We start from the raw sequence: 16818 nt of genomic DNA on the forward strand, positions 1-16818 counted from the left end.
GGCTCCCACTATCTGACTTGGCTCCCGCCTGCCATGGCTCCCTCTATCTGACTTGGCTCCCGCCTGCCATGGCTCCCTCTATCTGACCCGGCTCCCGCCTGCCATAACTCCCACTTTCTGACCCAGCTCCCGCCTGCCATGGCTCCCACTATCTGACCAGGTTCCCGCCTGTCATGGCTCCCACTCTCTGACCCGGCTCCCGCCTGCCATGGCTCCCACTCTCTGACCCGGCTCCCGCCTGCCATGGCTCCCTCCTGCCACGGCTCCCTCTATCTGACCCGGCTCCCTCCTGCCACGGCTCCCTCTATCTGACCCGGCTCCCGCCAGCCATGGCTCCCTCTATCTGCCCCGGCTCCCGCCAGCCATGGCTCCCTCTATCTGCCCCGGCTCCCGCCAGCCATGGCTCCCTCTATCTGCCCCGGCTCCCGCCTGCCATGGCTCCCTCTATCTGCCCCGGCTCCCGCCTGCCATGGCTCCCTCTATCTGCCCCGGCTCCCGCCTGTCATGGCTCCCTCTCTCTGACCCGGCTCCCGCCTGTAATGGCTCCCACTATCTGACTTGGCTCCCGCCTGCCATGGCTCCCTCTATCTGAACCCGGCTCCCGCCTGCCATGGCTCCCTCTATCTGAACCCGGCTCCCGCCTGCCATGGCTCCCTCTATCTGAACCCGGCTCCCGCCTGCCATGGCTCCCTCTATCTGAACCCGGCTCCCGCCTGCCATGGCTCCCTCTATCTGAACCCGGCTCCCGCCTGCCATGGCTCCCTCTGTCTGAGCCGGCTCCTGCCTGCCATGGCTCCCTCTGTCTGAGCCGGCTCCCGCCTGTAATGGCTCCCACTATCTGACTTGGCTCCCTCTATCTGACCCGGCTCCCGCCTGCCATAACTCCCACTTTCTGACCCAGCTCCCGCCTGCCATGGCTCCCTCTATCTGACCCGGCTCCCGCCTGTCATGGCTCCCTCTATCTGAACCCGGCTCCCGCCTGCCATGGCTCCCTCTATCTGACCCGGCTCCCGCCTGTCATGGCTCCCTCTATCTGACCCGGCTCCCGCCTGTCATGGCTCCCTCTATCTGAACCCGGCTCCCGCCTGCCATGGCTCCCTCTATCTGACCCGGCTCCCGCCTGTCATGGCTCCCTCTGTCTGAGCCGGCTCCTGCCTGCCATGGCTCCCTCTATCTGACCCGGCTCCTGCCTGCCATGGCTCCCTCTATCTGACCCGGCTCCCGCCTGCCATAACTCCCACTTTCTGACCCAGCTCCCGCCTGCCATGGCTCCCTCTATCTGACCCGGCTCCCGCCTGTCATGGCTCCCTCTGTCTGAGCCGGCTCCTGCCTGCCATGGCTCCCTCTATCTGACCCGGCTCCCGCCTGTCATGGCTCCCTCTATCTGACCCGGCTCCCGCCTGTCATGGCTCCCTCTATCTGACCCGGCTCATGCCACAGGTGATGACGTCACGCTCCCCGCAGGAGAGCAGGAGGCCATGTGACCGGCAAGGGGGCGTGTCTTGTCGCCCCTCCAGTTCCCGGAAGTGAGAGGGATGCTGATGCTGGAATAAACATGGCGCTGGGGGGTGACGGCGGTTTCGGGGCCTCGGCTTCCTTCCTTGTTTTATGGAGTTTGCTGTTGGTGACGGAGGTGTCCTGGGCTCGGCTTCACCATCTCACTCTGAAGGTAACCGAGAGGACAGGGGGGCAGGCTGGGGACACGGAGCGTGAAAGGGAAGCCAGCCAGATGGGCCTGAGACACACAGGTGACAGTATGACGGGGGGGGGACACGTGAGTGCCAGCACAGCATCCATGGGGGGCAGGGTGAGGGGGGCAACTCTGTACAGGAACCAGAGAGAGAGACAGGAGAGTGTGACCACTCTGTACGGGGATCAGATAGTGACAGCTAGGAGAGAGCTATGGGAGTGTGATCACTCTGTGTACAGGGTCCATAGAGTGACAGTTATGGGAGGGTGAGACCACTCTGTGTACAGGGGCCATATAGTAACAGCTATGACAGTGTGACCACTCTGTACGGGGATCAGATAGTGACAGCTAGGAGAGAGCTATGGGAGTGTGATCACTCTGTGTACAGGGTCCATAGAGTGACAGTTATGGGAGGGTGAGACCACTCTGTGTACAGGGGCCATATAGTAACAGCTATGACAGTGTGACCACTCTGTACAGGGACCAAAGAGTGACCGCAAGGAGAGAGAGCTATGGTAGCATGACCACCATGTGTACAGGCACCATAGAGTGACAGCAAGGGGAGTGTGACCATTCTGTGTACAGGGACCAGAGAGTGACAGCAAGGAGGAAACTATGGGAGTGTGACCAACCTGTGTACAGGCGACATAGAGTGACAGCAAGAGTGGAGCATGAGACCACTCTGTGTACAGGAACCAGAGAGTGACAGTTAGGGTAGTGTGGCCACTCTGTGTACAGGGACCATAGAGTGACAACAAGGGGAGAGCTATGGAAGTGTGACCACTCTGTGTATAAGGTACAGCAGCTCCCTAACTGGAGAGACATGACAACATTTTGTACAGGATTAAGAGCAGGATGAGAACTGGAGGTTCTGTAAGTCTGACACTTTGTAGAGAGTATGGTGACGGCAACATGTCAGTGTGCATCAGAATGATGGCAGCTGTGAGTAAGATGAGCCTTTATAACCAGGCGAGACAGTATTGTTGGCAACCAGATGGAAGAGAGACAGGGTAGGAAGTCACACAATGGGTGACTAGGGTGCAAATTTGACTTTGAAGGCTCCACCTCTCTGCATTGTAAGCTCATTGATGAATGCACACCCACTGCATTCATCATATTTGTAGTTATGTTAAAGCAATATTAATTTCAACAATATAGCAAACACAGAAAGAATTAAGCGCTAAATTTGTCCTGGTATTCAACAGCAGCAACAAACTTCTAAGGATTCCTCTTCTTGGCAGTACTAATTATAAATTCTCATAATGTGTTGGTTGCACTTTAAACAGGTGAATATGTTAAAATAAAAAGAGAGAGAGATCCGATTGGTGGAATATAACTGGGAATTCGGGTAAAGCGAATGTGGAAAATCACTTTTATAGGAGCTTTTTAACCAGCTCTAATAACTGTGCACCCTGGGATAATCAGGTGTTTTTCTTAGCAGGTCTGGCATAATCCTACTTCTCTTTATGTTTTAATACTCTATCTTCAGCAGAGTATAAAAACAAAAAAATAGGAGCAGTAGATGGTATGTAGGAAAAATCTAGGGATGTTTACTAATATGCTGTAACGCACTCCCATGAAAAAGAGCCTTCTTTTAGCTGAAACAAAAACGCATCAAGTGGTATAATCCACACTTCTGGATAATGTTCAACCAGATATTCTCAGTGTTTTGTGTTTTGGTTTTTTAACCTATTCGCTTGTTTGAAGCGCAGCCACCAACACATTGTGACAATATTAATTTCAACTAAATGAAGAGTCCCAATAACGTAATTGTCTGTTACTTTGTAATAAATCAGCTTTTAGATTTACATCATATCTCCAAATATATACACTCACAGGCATTATCTTATCTTTAATTTATTTGTGTCTGAGAACTTCTTTCTAGGCTTCTTTTGTTCTACTGAAATACACAGTCTCACTCAATTAAGACATTCCCATTAGAAAAGGCTTATCAGTTCCTTCTAGCAGACTCTAAGAATCAACAATGAGGAGCCATTTATAGTTAATCCAATAAATGTAATTTGTGCATTAACTGCTTTCGGTTTACACCCTTTCCACCTTCACCACCCTTCATTTAATGGCATGTTCTCTGTAAGTTAAGTTGATTGTATGCCGATTATGTTGAACAGCTCCGTCTGATTTGTTGACTCTTTATAAACAATCAGAGTAAATATTTGCATGTGATATTCTGGTATGTAATAACCATTTATTTTCCTAGGCTGACATGCGGCAGAAGGTTCACCTCAACACTTTTGGCTTTTTTGAAAACGGCTCGATGAGTGTGAAGGTTAACAGTCTCTCTACTGATGGTTTATCCAAACTGGACAACAGCACGGTAATTGACCAGGATATATATTTCTCAAACCCCTCCCCCCCCCCCCCCCCCTGCTTAGTGACCACCAATGACATAGAGCTTGACACAGTAGGATAAACTAAAACTTCTTCATAACTTTCTCAAAAAAGGAACCGTCAATTCCGATAAGTTGTCATATTATATATATAATTATCCTTATATTTAGAGGGTTACTCAAAGCACCATTACTGCTTTGTTGATTTTAAATGGTCATGAAGATTGGAGTCTGTATGTGCAGTGTTTGGTATGAAATGCGGCGCATACTGAGTTTAACCTTTTTGCTGAGGGAGGTGTAACTCCACCTCCAGTGGCATCATTAGCCAGGGTGAAATAAGGGTTCCTGGTTAGTTGTTGTCAATTCCTTGCATATTTCTATGCGCAGAATGTCATTCATTGGCTGAGAGCGATCAGCTGACACTCTCACCCAATGAATGGCAGTGGGATCAGCATTATGGTTTTGCAACTCTACAGAAGCTGAATGTCATTCACCCAGCACCAGTGGAGACCAGGCAGCCAGCATGGAACCAAAGCAAAACAGTTTGCCCCATTGCCCAGGGAATGGTGCCATGGAAATTCCTTGCATCATAACCATTAGTGGTTATGATGCGTGGAGTAACCCTTTAACAAGTATGTATTTGTGATATGTGTAAAATAGGATTTAAATATAGAAATTCACACGTTGATCTTGCATCAATTGGTGCCTCCTATTTAGTTCCCTGACGATTATTGTTATGAGCTTTGTCCTTTGATTCTGGCAATCAGCATGGAAAAAAAACGTTTTTATTTCCTCTTCTTGTTTGGAGAGTCTGATGGCAGTAGGCAGGCTATTTCATAGGTAGGGAGCCGCCCGCGAGAAATCCTGCAAGCGTGAGTTGGTCATACGTGTTCGTGCAGCGGAGAGGAGAAGGGGCATACCTACGGATGGGCTAGATATAGGATGTGCTAGAATTGTTCAATGCTTTATACGTATGGGTTAGTACTTTGAATTGACTCCTGTAGGAAACAGAAAGCATGTAAGCACTGACTGAAGTGTGATAGGAACGACTGGAGAGGAAAATCAGTTTGGTGGCAGCATTCATTAGACTGTAGCGGGGCAATGCTGCTTTTGGGAGGACCAAATAGGAGAGGGTTACAATAATCCATGCAAGAGATTAGTAAAGCATGGATAAGCTCCTTAGTAGCATCTTGCCTAAGAAAGGGGCAGATGCGGGTATGTTTTTAAGATGGAATCTACAAGATTTGGTAACACACTGGATGTGAGGCTAGAAGAATTATTATGGAGTGGTGGCCTTTAGATTTAGCTGCAATTCGGTTGTTTGTAGCTTTGAGTAGTCTCAGTAGAGTGGAGGGGGCGGAGATTAAAGAGAGTTGAAATTGAGGAAGTGAAACATACGGGTAAAGAAGTCTTTCCAGAAGCTTTGAGGAAAAAGGGAGCAGGGATATGGTACAATAGTGAGAGGGGGAGGATGGGTCACGAGATGGGGTTTTTTTCAGGATGGCTATTACAGTGCCATGTTTAAGGTCAGCAGGGACAACGCTGAAGAGACAGTAGTTGAAAATGTGTGTTAAGGAAGACACAAGCCAAGGGGAGAGAAATCTGATAAGGTGAGATTGGACAGGATCAAGCATGGCAAGTGGAAAGGGGAAGCACAGCCAGGGAGAATATCTGAAGGGTAGGAAAGGCATGAACTACGTGTGGTTGAGAGAGAGGTAAGGTGGGGAGAATTCTTTCCTGTTTAATCTTGTCGGTAAAGTAGCATGCAAAGCTATCTGCTGTTAGGTTAGTTTGGGGGATGGCAGCAGCATGGCGAAGAAGAGAGTTAAAGGTATTAAAGAGACGCCTGGGATTGCGAGAGCATGAGCTAATGAGAGGAAAAGTATGACTGTTTGGTGAGGGCAAGGGCTGCGCTGTATGAACACAATATAAATCTAGAATAGAGAAAGTCTGACTGAGTGCGAGACTTCCTCTAGGAGCCTTCAGCTCAACGGCTGTGATTCCATCCAATCCATCCAATCACACTGCTCTGTGTCATTTTACAAGCGTGGGAAAGTTCTTTGGAATTTTCCCACGCTTGTAAAATGACACAGAGCACTGTGATTGGATGGCTTGAAAACCATCCAATCACAGTGATCTGTCATTTTACACAGCGTGGGAAAGTTCTTTTGAATTTTCCCACGCTGTGTAAAATGACACAGAGCACTCTGATTGGCTTAAACCAACCAATCAGTGTGTTCTAAGCCTAATTGTAGGGCGGGGCAAGGCTTTATAAGCCTTGACCCGCCCTGCGGAGCTCAGTATGCGGCGTGCCCTCCATGGGTGAACATGGATTAATTTTTGTTTGCGCTCGTTTTTTTGGGGGGGATTATGATGGGTATGATGGATTTTTATTTGGCCTTTTGGGGGGCTGAAGAAAGAAGAATTTAGAAAAAAGAAGACGTCAAATGGTAAGTTTATTTTTTTATTTTTTTTTTACAGGTTAGTTATTTTATTCCCCCCTCACTATTTTTAGGGTGAGGGGGGTAGGTAGGGGATAGAATGTTTTGGGTGGGGGGGGTGACTAGGGGCTTGGGACCCCTAGTCACCTTGATGGGGGGGGTTCATTTAGGGCCCCCACCCACCGCGCAGGGGTGGGGGCCAGGGGGGGAGGACAGTAGGTTCCCCCCCCCCCTTATTGTTTTATTAGGGCCCCCACCCACCGCGCAGGGGTGGGGGCCGGGGGAGAGGACAATAGGTCCCTCCCCCCTTATTGTTTTATTAGGGCCCCCACCCACCGCGCAGGGGTGGGGGCCGGGGGGGAGGACAGTAGGTCCCCCCATATTGTTTTATTAGGGCCCCCACCCACCGCGCAGGGGTGGGGGCCGGGGGGGGGAGGACAGTAGGTCCCCCCCCCCTTATTGTTTTATTAGGGCCCCCACCCACCGCGCAGGGGTGGGGGCCAGGGGGGAGGACAGTTGGTCGTCCCCCCCCTTATTACCATTTTTTTTTTTTTACAGTGGACATGCCCCTACTCGCGGTATAGCGAGTAGGGGCATTGGGGAGATTTTAATCTCCCTTGTGCTTTTATGGGGGTCATATTGACCCCCATAGAGTGAGGGGGGGCCCTGGGGGGCTTATGAAGTGGCGGGGAGCACTGCTCCCTGACGCTTCTATAGTTACATATTACAAGGAGGGAGCTGCACGCCGGTAGCTCCCTCCTTGTAATAAACTGAACGAACAAACTAACACTGATACTCAGTGTTTGTTTGTTCATCTGATTTTTTTCTATTCATTCATTCGTCTGTCTGGTGGATGAATGAATAGATGAAATTCCCGTTCGCATGTCCAGGTGTTTCACTGGGCATGTGCGGGAATCTCACAGTCTGTGTAGTGTGAGCAGATGACGTGTCCCACAGGGACTTCACCTACCCACACAAAGATGGCGGCGCCCTGAATAAAGATCGGGGCAGAAGATAAAGAATAAAAAAAGGTAATGTGGGGGGCTTAGGGGCATTTGGGGGTGACTAGGGGGTCGATTGGATGTAGTGGAGGCGGGAGGGGGATTAAAAAAAAAAAAACGGGATTCGGCATGACAGTGCCGCTTTAATCTCTGAGAAAAATGTATTCATTGGATCTCGGTTAAAGTTTCGTGCCAGGTTCACATTAAGAATAGTTGAAATTCAGTTACAAAGCAACAGATCATCAACAAAAGCATGTTCTTGGAGGAAGGCTGTTTGGAAATTTAATTTAATTATTTTTAAAATTCTTTATTTGTATTGTCGAGTGGTAACAAACGGGGGGGGCGGTAAAGTGAGCTCAATCTGTCAGTCGATCTGAATGTGGGATCTCACTCTTGTGGTGTACTGAATAATACAAAAATACATCAAACTTTAAGTTAACACTACAGTTCTAAAGAGCGCTGTAAGACTGCATTAGTTGATGGTTGTTAGTCCCAATGTCCTCATCAGATAGTGGCCGCTGCATATCCTCCTGTAGTTATCCGGCGAGGGGTGAAAGGGATTGCAGTGTCTGGATTCCACTGGTGCTGCATCCTGGCTGGTGTCCCGTCCCCGGGAGTTGTCGGGGTTTTGGAGGTAAGTTGAGTGTGGGCAGTAAGGCTGCTCCTTCCGAGAGGTTGTGGATCAGGTGCTTGGTCTCACCCTGTTGGATCATTGGGGCGCGGGTTAGTCGCCACTGGTACGATATCTTCTGCTGTCTCAATAGGGTGGTAAATGGGTGCCAGCACTGGAAATTTGTTCATTTTATGTTTGTATTTAAAGTTCAAATAGTTTTTTTTTTTCCTTGCCTTTTGCTCCGACCTTTCATATGTAACATTTCATTTTGTTTGTTTTAAATTGTCTTTTGCAACTCCCGTTGCGTATTGGGTCTTAAATGCCTGTCATCCTGTTTCTAAAAAAGCTTCAATATTCTAAATCTTAATTTTAACATACAACTTGAACTTGCCTCAGTGTGCTATTTGGAATAAAAGCAATTTATATTACAGTATCATTGGCCCTTTCAAACTATGAACTTGTCTTTTAAAGGACCACGCAGCCATACCACTTCATCACAGAGAAGTGGTCTTGGTGCTGTGTCCTTGTCCTTTTAACCCTTTAATGTAAAACACTGCAGTTTTTTTTTAGAAACTGCAATGTTTGCACTGCAGCATTAAAACCACCACTAGAGGTACGTCCACAGCACTGATAAAGTAAAATGTGAACATGTGACATGGAATCCCCCATAGGAAAGCATAGCAATACTTTGATGCGTAAGTGGCACTTGCCACACATGTGATTCAGGCCGTTGCTTCTCCTCTATGAGGAGCATTGGATTGAACCAATGATAGTGGGAGTCCTGGGGATCTGATTTTATCATCTCACTTTTATCATCGTTTCTGTTTTTATACCCTTAGTTTGGATTCAGTCTGGACCGAACCAAGAACGATGGCTTTTCTACATACCTGGTAAGATTGGGGACATAACTAATTATGTGATATTTATTTTGTGTGTTTTCTTTTTTTGTCCCAGGAGAAATGTCTAGCACAACAGAGTCCTGCAGTGAAGCATCAACTGATTTTGTATTCGCAGGAAAATTTTGTAATATAAAATAATTTGTTGTTAGTATGCTAGATAAACTGCATTACACTTCCAGATTGCATTATCAGTATCATTTTTTTTTTGGTGTCTGAATTTGGAGGACATTCATTGAGTTTGCCAGCTGACATTCCTCAAGCAATGAATAATGTCCAGAGTGTGTATGCTAATGCAGAAGTGTGAACGTCCGCTTTAGCATTTCACTGCCACTGGCCTCCGACAGAGCCATGTAAGTGTCCAACTGTTCATGAACGATGGCAGCCTACCACAGGCTGGCACAATAGGGACTACAGCATGCTAAAGTAGTTATAGTGTGCTTTTTTTTTTTTTTTTTTTGGCGTATTGTTTATTTATATGACAGGGAATGACAGAAATTCCCGATATTTTGAATAAGGAAACCTTTAAAAATAAAAATAATCGAAAAAAATAGAAACCACAAAAAAAAAAAAAAAAACTTTTCAGGGGCAGGGCTTGGCTATCTGGCGAATCAGACGTGCAAGGCGGGAGATACCGATACCTTGACTGATTTCGGAGTGTTAATCCTGGCTAGTGTGCGCATCTATTTACCAAAGTGTGCTGTGTGGATAGGGGAAGCCAGGACAACCACACAGACACTTTATTCGTGTTTTCACTCCATCGGGAACCATGCAGTCCGGTTGTGGCCTACTTTTAGGTTGGGGAGAGGCGGCCGACCTCCCTGCCTTTTGTATCCCGACTCAATGGCGCAGAGTCCATGCTGGACGTCATGTAATTAATCTGCTGGTACGCTTAATATGCTTGTTTTTCCCAAGCTTTTTGTTTATCTTTATTCATATTTCTTGATTTTAACCTGTGTAGTGGGGCACAATCGCTGGCCTCAGTGGAAATTCATATGATTGTGACCCGACTCTAAAGCATGGGATCACATTATTACTATTCTAATGCTACGTTCTAACAGCCGTACTCTTAGCATGATGTTTCTTTTTGTTCGAACACAAAAGAAAAAAAAAAGTAAAGTAAATTTACTTAACATATCATGTTGGGAGGATGACTGTCTCATCTTATACTGTATTACTGACATTTTACTGTCATAGTGGCTGTTATTCATTGCACTACCAAAATAAAGATTGACCTAAAAAATAAATAATAATAATAATAATAATAATAATAATAATAATTATTAATATATATATATTTTCAAAAGATCAGTTCACTGCATCTTCTAGACAGGCTGTAAAGCAGGGTTATGCTGCTTTGATTTTCCCTTTCAGCATTGCACTAGTTAGGTAGGAGTCTGTTTTAATAAACTCTTTCCAGATGCTCAACTCTAAACTATCAGTCATCCTGTAGATGGGGGAAGTTGGAATAATTTGGTCAGCAGCTGGTTAGAAAAATCTTTTTCTCCACTGAAAGTGGTATCCATTCTTCTTAAACAGGCTTGACTTGTTTCTGTTCAGACCATGTCAGGATGGCTAATTAGCCTATATACACTTACAATACCAAAGTTTTGTTACAATGTCTTGCCCTCTTTAAAGGGATACTATGGTGCCAGGAATACAAAGCTGTATTCCTTGCACTATTGCTCCTTCCTCCCTTGCAACTCCTCTCCCCGGTAAATAAAACCCTTTATTTACTCACCTGATCCCAGCACCAGTGCCTCGGGACTGGGTCAAAGCTTCTCCTCCGTCCTGCGACAAGCGGGTGCTAATTAGCATGCGTAGCAAATGCTGCGCGCATTAGACCTCCACATAGGAAAGCATTGAATCAATGTTTTCCTATGGGGGTAAAAATCTGGCACTGGAGGTAGTCATGCAGAGCGTGAGAGTGTCCAGAGTCAGATACCAGACTAAAGGTCTGTTTGAAACCAGGAAGCCCTCTAGTGGCTGCCTGGGAGACAGCAACTAGAGCCTCACTTAGTGCTGCAATGTAAACAATGTAAGATGAATAGGGACACTGTACCCAGACCACTACAAAGAGCTGAAGTGGTCAGGGTGCCTACAGTGGCCCTTTAATGCAATTAAAATTTAAGAAAAGCTATAGCATTCAGAATACAGGTTTGCATTCCTAACGCCATAGAGCTCTATTTGTACATTAATTTTAAAGATTTATGATAGTTTTTGTTTTTGGATGAAAAGGAAATGTGCCTTTTAAGTGAACCTCATTTGCATGTTGTGTAGATTTAAAAATCTATTAACACTAAAATTAGTCCACGCACAGCATGGTTCTCTGGACTGGGTTGGGCAGTAATGCACTCAGCCACTCTACAAGAAATGACAAACACTGACATCTCACAATTTACAGCTTGCCAAAGGCAAAGATACATAAGCCAGGAAGGTAAAAAATATAACCTAGAGATTATATCAGTGTGAGGTCGGACTGCCAAGCAGATCAAAGGCACGAGACAGGAACTCCCTATGTTCAGGAATTAAACTACATATTTCTTTTGGATTTATTTCTGCATGCTTAAAGGAAAAACCCAACATGGCTTTCCAACTGTTGGTAGACTATCATAGTCAATAATATAGTCCCATCTCAGTCCCGGAGAATCCAAAGACTTGTTTGATGGCTGTGTGGTTAGTGTGTGGCTGTGTGGTTAGCTTTGTCTTTTTTTTATTTTTTTTTTATTGTGCAACGATTGACTAACAGGCTTGAGATGCCATGACGGCAGCGACCAGCATAGTAGGAACATGCATCAAGATATTGTCATGGCATATGAGGAAAGTGCACATTTTTATATGTATGATAAAGCAGGCTTAACTGTGGATCTGAATAGAAGATCCAAGTGATTACAAGTTGAAAGAGAAGTAAGTTATTACATGGAGCATGTTATATGCTAGGTAGGAGCTGAGTAAAATTAATGAAAACATAACATAACATGCTAGGGTTAACACAGGAGATAGTATGCCATTGGCCCCCGTCATCAATTATATGTGGAGGAGAATCCCTGCATTACAGCCTTGCCTAACTGTGATGAAAGGGGATTACTCATGGCACTATGCCGTGTGGGTCATAAAATAAAACAAAGTAAGACAATGGAGCATGATAATTGCTCTGGGTGCCTGCTCAGCCAGGTGTTGTAAATATGATTTTAGTGCTCCTGTGTGTGGCCTGGCGTGGAGGGAGGCCTATGGCCGAGTGAGTTTCCGCATTAATAGCTACCCTATGCCCATCTGTGGCTGTACGTAGTCCTGAACTATGAAGTTTCCAGGCAAGCTAGAGAGCTGCAAAGCTTTGTCTGTCTCGTATGAGCCCAGGTAAGTGATAGCTTGTGGTGTAGCATGAGTTTTCACCTGGGATAGCGATCTTCCCTCATGTTTCTTTTCCGTGTGACCGGTATGATACCTCCGAGGGTGTGAGTTGTGCCTTTGGCAGTAGGTCAAATCAGGAGCTTGTCGGCGGCGTCCAGCAGACCTCCTCGCTCTTAGTATCTTTGTGTTGATTTGCCTATCCGCCTGTAGCCTGGTATGCCTCCTTAGTTGAGTTGGCGTTGCTGCAGCTGTTGCCTTAGATCTCCCCCTTCGGCTGTTATGACATGGAGTTGTTGCCTTAGGACATCTGACTTTCCGCCGAGGAGCGTGAGGCCCCTGTGGTGTGTGGTTGCTGAGTGGGGGTTACCCTCCCATGGGCCTCCGGACTATTAGGTGTGGGATTTTTCTGTCGCTGTACCTCAGGAGCAGAGCCGTCGGCCACAGGGGGTGAGTAGCATTGTTTGTTGGCGCTCGTTCTTCTCTCCTCAAGCTTGCGCCAAAAGTCTATAAAGATTGCATCCAGCCTTGTGAGAGTGGATTCCCTCAGGCGTTGTGGCATGGTATGAGGGCTTGTGCCCGCCATCTTAACTCCCGCCGATTCGGCCAGCAGGGGCGTGTGCTGGGTCGCAGGGCATCTAGGTAGGGTGTGAGTGCTGGGGCCGTGATAACCCCCACCGGCTGATTGCTCATTGTGCGTCTGAAAAGCTGCAAGGTGTTCCAGAGGTGGAGTTAGCCATTTGCCAGCCTTCAGATGGCTGGGTTTGGTGAGGCAGAAATTCAGATTTAAGGCAATTCAAGAGTTTTTCACACTGCATGCGACCATTCGGGTTGGCAGCCATGCCCCGCCCCCCAAGCTTTGTCTTTTACTTGCATTACCTTAGGCTTTCCTTAAGCCCCAGAAGGTCTGGAAACATACATACCCTGCCCACATCCATACTCAGGGCTGTGCTAAACTTGTAGAGACAAATCCTCAGACTAAGAGATCCCACAGTATTTTCTTTTCAAGCTTTGGGTGCCATCAACAACAGATAGTCTACCTGTCCTGCCAACTCATCTATGGTTCGGTGGACTGGAAACGGGGATTAATTTTTCATTGTGTTGGCCCTACATCTATGTGTATTGTACCTGGCATTGGGTATAAGGCTTTTAAAAGGTATCTTATTTTTTTTTCTCACCACTTCCCACCCTCCCCTCGCCCACCCAGGTTCCCCCTAAATATATAGCATGCTCCTCCAGCTGTTTGGGATTCTCACTCAATTACCTCTTCATTCCCTTTATATTTCACCAATAGCTGCTTATCTCTGTTAACTCTTTCAGCCATCACCTCCAAATCTGAAATCCTCACTGTATCTATCTTTTAGATTGTAAGCTCACAGGCTATCTAGCTAAGCACTTTGTAGAAAAGAGCTGCAATGGCTAGTTATCAGCTTACAGACAGGGCTCTCTCTACCTGTTGGATTTGTCTGTGTATATTGTACGTTCTCCACTAATTGTACAGAGCTGCAGAATCTGTTGGCGTTTTATAAATACCAGAAATAAATTAAATATGGCAATACTTATACAGCCAGCAGGATTTACCTGACTTTTTGATGAACTCGCAGAGAATCTCAAGTCACTGTAACCCATTTGCCCTTATCTGACTCCTGATACATCTAGCCAACCAATTCTGTGTCTCGTTATCTACTTTATGCATTGATTAGCTTTGATGATTATACTTTATCGGACATTGCCATTACCATGATATCTAAACACTGTTTGCATGTGACACGTGTTCTAGCATCTCTACTGTCTTTTTCTGCAGTTTGAAAATAATAAAAAGGAGAGACGTTTTCTGCTATAGGTTTGCTAGGGAAATAGATGACCTTTTATGCCCTTTAACCCCTTAAGGACATATGTGACATGTCATTATTCCCTTTTATTCCAAAAGTTTGGTCCTTAAGGGGTTAAAGTTCCACTTAGCCATGTTAAGATGTCCATGCTGAAATGTAACCCTTTCTGCTAAATTAGCATTCTGAACAAGTTGACAGTTCCATTTGATTCCCAAATTCTGCTTGAAAAATATATTTTCTCTTGTGTTAAACGTGTTTCTCTGTGTATTTTTCTCCAGATTTGCTTAAATCTAGTCTGTAAAACTGTGTAAAGGTAACATGTATAGGGATATTCACTAAACTACAAATTATAGCGCATTGAGATCAACATGGCAAAATGTTGTCTAAAATAGCTTGTTTTCAAAGATTCTCCAATTAGACTTCTGTTACCCTGGCTATTTTGGCCTGTCGTTTGCAACAATTCTGTTTTCAGTAAATAAACCCATATGGAGGGAATTTTAGGCATGACTTGGGCTGTAACATCAAGACACTTAAAAAAAAAAAAAAAAGTTTGTACATATTCCTGCTTCTGCTGTGCGTGTACCACTATTCAGAATACATTAAGCTCGGTTGCCACTTGGTCATCTGAGCATTCATTCATACATTGCGCGCATGCATGCACATATTGCTGCATAGACATAGAAGCAAATTTCAGATAAATGTGTTTTTATAAATTTAGTTGCTCTCGATATTGTCCGCATCATGTACAGGTTCAACTCCATTCTTCACTCAAATCACTATATTTGTGACTGAGTTACCTTTAAAAAAGCAACTTCTTTAACCACTTAAGGGCACATGACATGTCTGACATGTCATGATTCCCTTTTATTGCTGAATTTTGGTCCTTAAGGGGTTAAAGGGTTTGTTTTTTTATCTTGTGATTGGAAGGTAACTTCAGTGCTTTGAACTTTGTGAAGAGTAACCGCTAAAAAAAAATCATGCATTTCTCAGTTAAAACATGGACACTGTGCACTGCTCAATAAAATAGATTTAAATCACGCTGAGCCACATATATGATACAGCCACAGTGTTTTAATAGCTCATTACATGATAATTACTCAAAAATGTATACCAATGTGAATTGTCAGCGAATCAAAGTAAATTTCAGGTTTTAGGCCAAAATAGCCACATTTAAAAACATGACTGACTTTTTCTACTTACCCTTTTTTTTTTCCTTTTAATTCCTGACCATTAAGGCTTTAGTAAATAAACTTGTGTATGCTTTCAGTTTACCATAAATCTAATTCTAAATCCTGTAAAAGTCTTGAGCTAATTGGGATCCCAATGCTTCTTATTGAAAAATTTCAACTATTGATTTGAGACTTGTCTTTTTAGGAAGAAAAAAAAAAAAAAAATTTCCGTCTCTGATTATAATAATTTATAATAGAATTTATTTGTCTATTCGGCACTCCAGATGTTGTGGAGCGGACTACATCTTCACTGATGCTTTGCCAGCATTATGACTGCAAGAGCATTATGGGAGATGAAGTCCACAACATTTGGCATGCAGAACCATGGTCTAGCTCATTAATTTCTACATGACTTCTTTAGGCATAAATATCCCTAAGGCATTTTTCTTAACACTGTTTTCTCTGGTTTTTACTTTTTTTTTAAATTTATTTTTTTCCCATAGGACCAGGAATTGCGTGAATGCATATTAAAAGGCATACCATCTAGCGTTTCCATTACACTCCTTAAACTGGATTTCACAAAAAAACGGTGCGTATCCTTCAGATCATTTAGTGCCATAATCATTCTGTAGTCTATTGCCAGTTACTGGTCATTCAAGACTCACTTTTAATGTTTACTTATTCCATAAATTTAGCAAATATGTATTGATAGGTGAAATTAAATGTAAAAATCCACCCCTCTATATACTGCAACTGGGTCCCTCCGTCTTAGCCCCCTTGCATTCATTGTTATAATCTGTGTTCTTTGCACCTGGCAGTCAGAATAGAGAGAGCATACAGAGAAGAGAAGAAATTAAACCGTAAGGGTTAAGGGTAAAAAATGTCATGTGCTGAAAAATGTCTATATCGCAAAAGGCAACAACCGGCACTTTGCATAGGTGACTGCCTCTTTTCCATGTTAGAGGCACTTTTTGGAACAGACTCTGTAACAGAGCTTCCGTGCTCAGACCAAGTACCTCCCTCCATTGTTATCGGATGGATGCGATAACTTGCAAATCCCATTGCAGTCACCGCAGATTCAACATTGTTTGAATCCTAACGCAGTCTTCGCAGAAGAGAGTTTAGCCCTTTCCTCCAAACCATTGGCCGAGGCTTAAAATGAACCTGCCATGCCCCAAACAACTTACGCTTTTTAGATGGAACATAAGATGTTCTTAGTACGCTGTGCTAGCAGTTTTTGTAGCAAATGTATAGATTAGGAGAAAAACCTAAATAGTTTTTTTTGTATTTATTTTTTCTCCCAGCTGTCAGGTACAAGCATTGCCCAACTAGGGAGAGCAAAAAAGACCTCCCACAGGAGGTTCCTCTGGTCTCCACCCATAGCAACAGTACATGCGCTGTTTCTATGGAAACTCCCTGGCTAGGGAGTTTAGGAACGGAGTGACGTGACATCACATGACGGCACTTAAGCCAGTGTGCC

At 44.9% G+C, this 16818-nt stretch overlaps 1 protein-coding gene across 1 annotated transcript in view; it reads left to right on the forward strand.

The window, feature by feature from the left end:
• Positions 1 to 1501: 1501 nt before the first annotated feature.
• Positions 1502 to 16818, forward strand: part of GPR107 (G protein-coupled receptor 107) — a 79538-nt gene continuing 64221 nt past the window's right edge. The window contains exons 1-4 of the mRNA XM_063432429.1: positions 1502 to 1669; positions 3909 to 4025; positions 8933 to 8983; positions 15842 to 15927. Coding sequence (XP_063288499.1) covers positions 1556 to 1669; positions 3909 to 4025; positions 8933 to 8983; positions 15842 to 15927 — 368 coding nt within the window. The 5' untranslated portion in view covers positions 1502 to 1555. The remainder of the gene's footprint in view (positions 1670 to 3908; positions 4026 to 8932; positions 8984 to 15841; positions 15928 to 16818) is intronic.

The sequence above is a fragment of the Pelobates fuscus genome, chromosome 9 (assembly GCF_036172605.1).
Source record: "Pelobates fuscus isolate aPelFus1 chromosome 9, aPelFus1.pri, whole genome shotgun sequence".
NCBI lineage: Eukaryota > Metazoa > Chordata > Amphibia > Anura > Pelobatidae > Pelobates > Pelobates fuscus.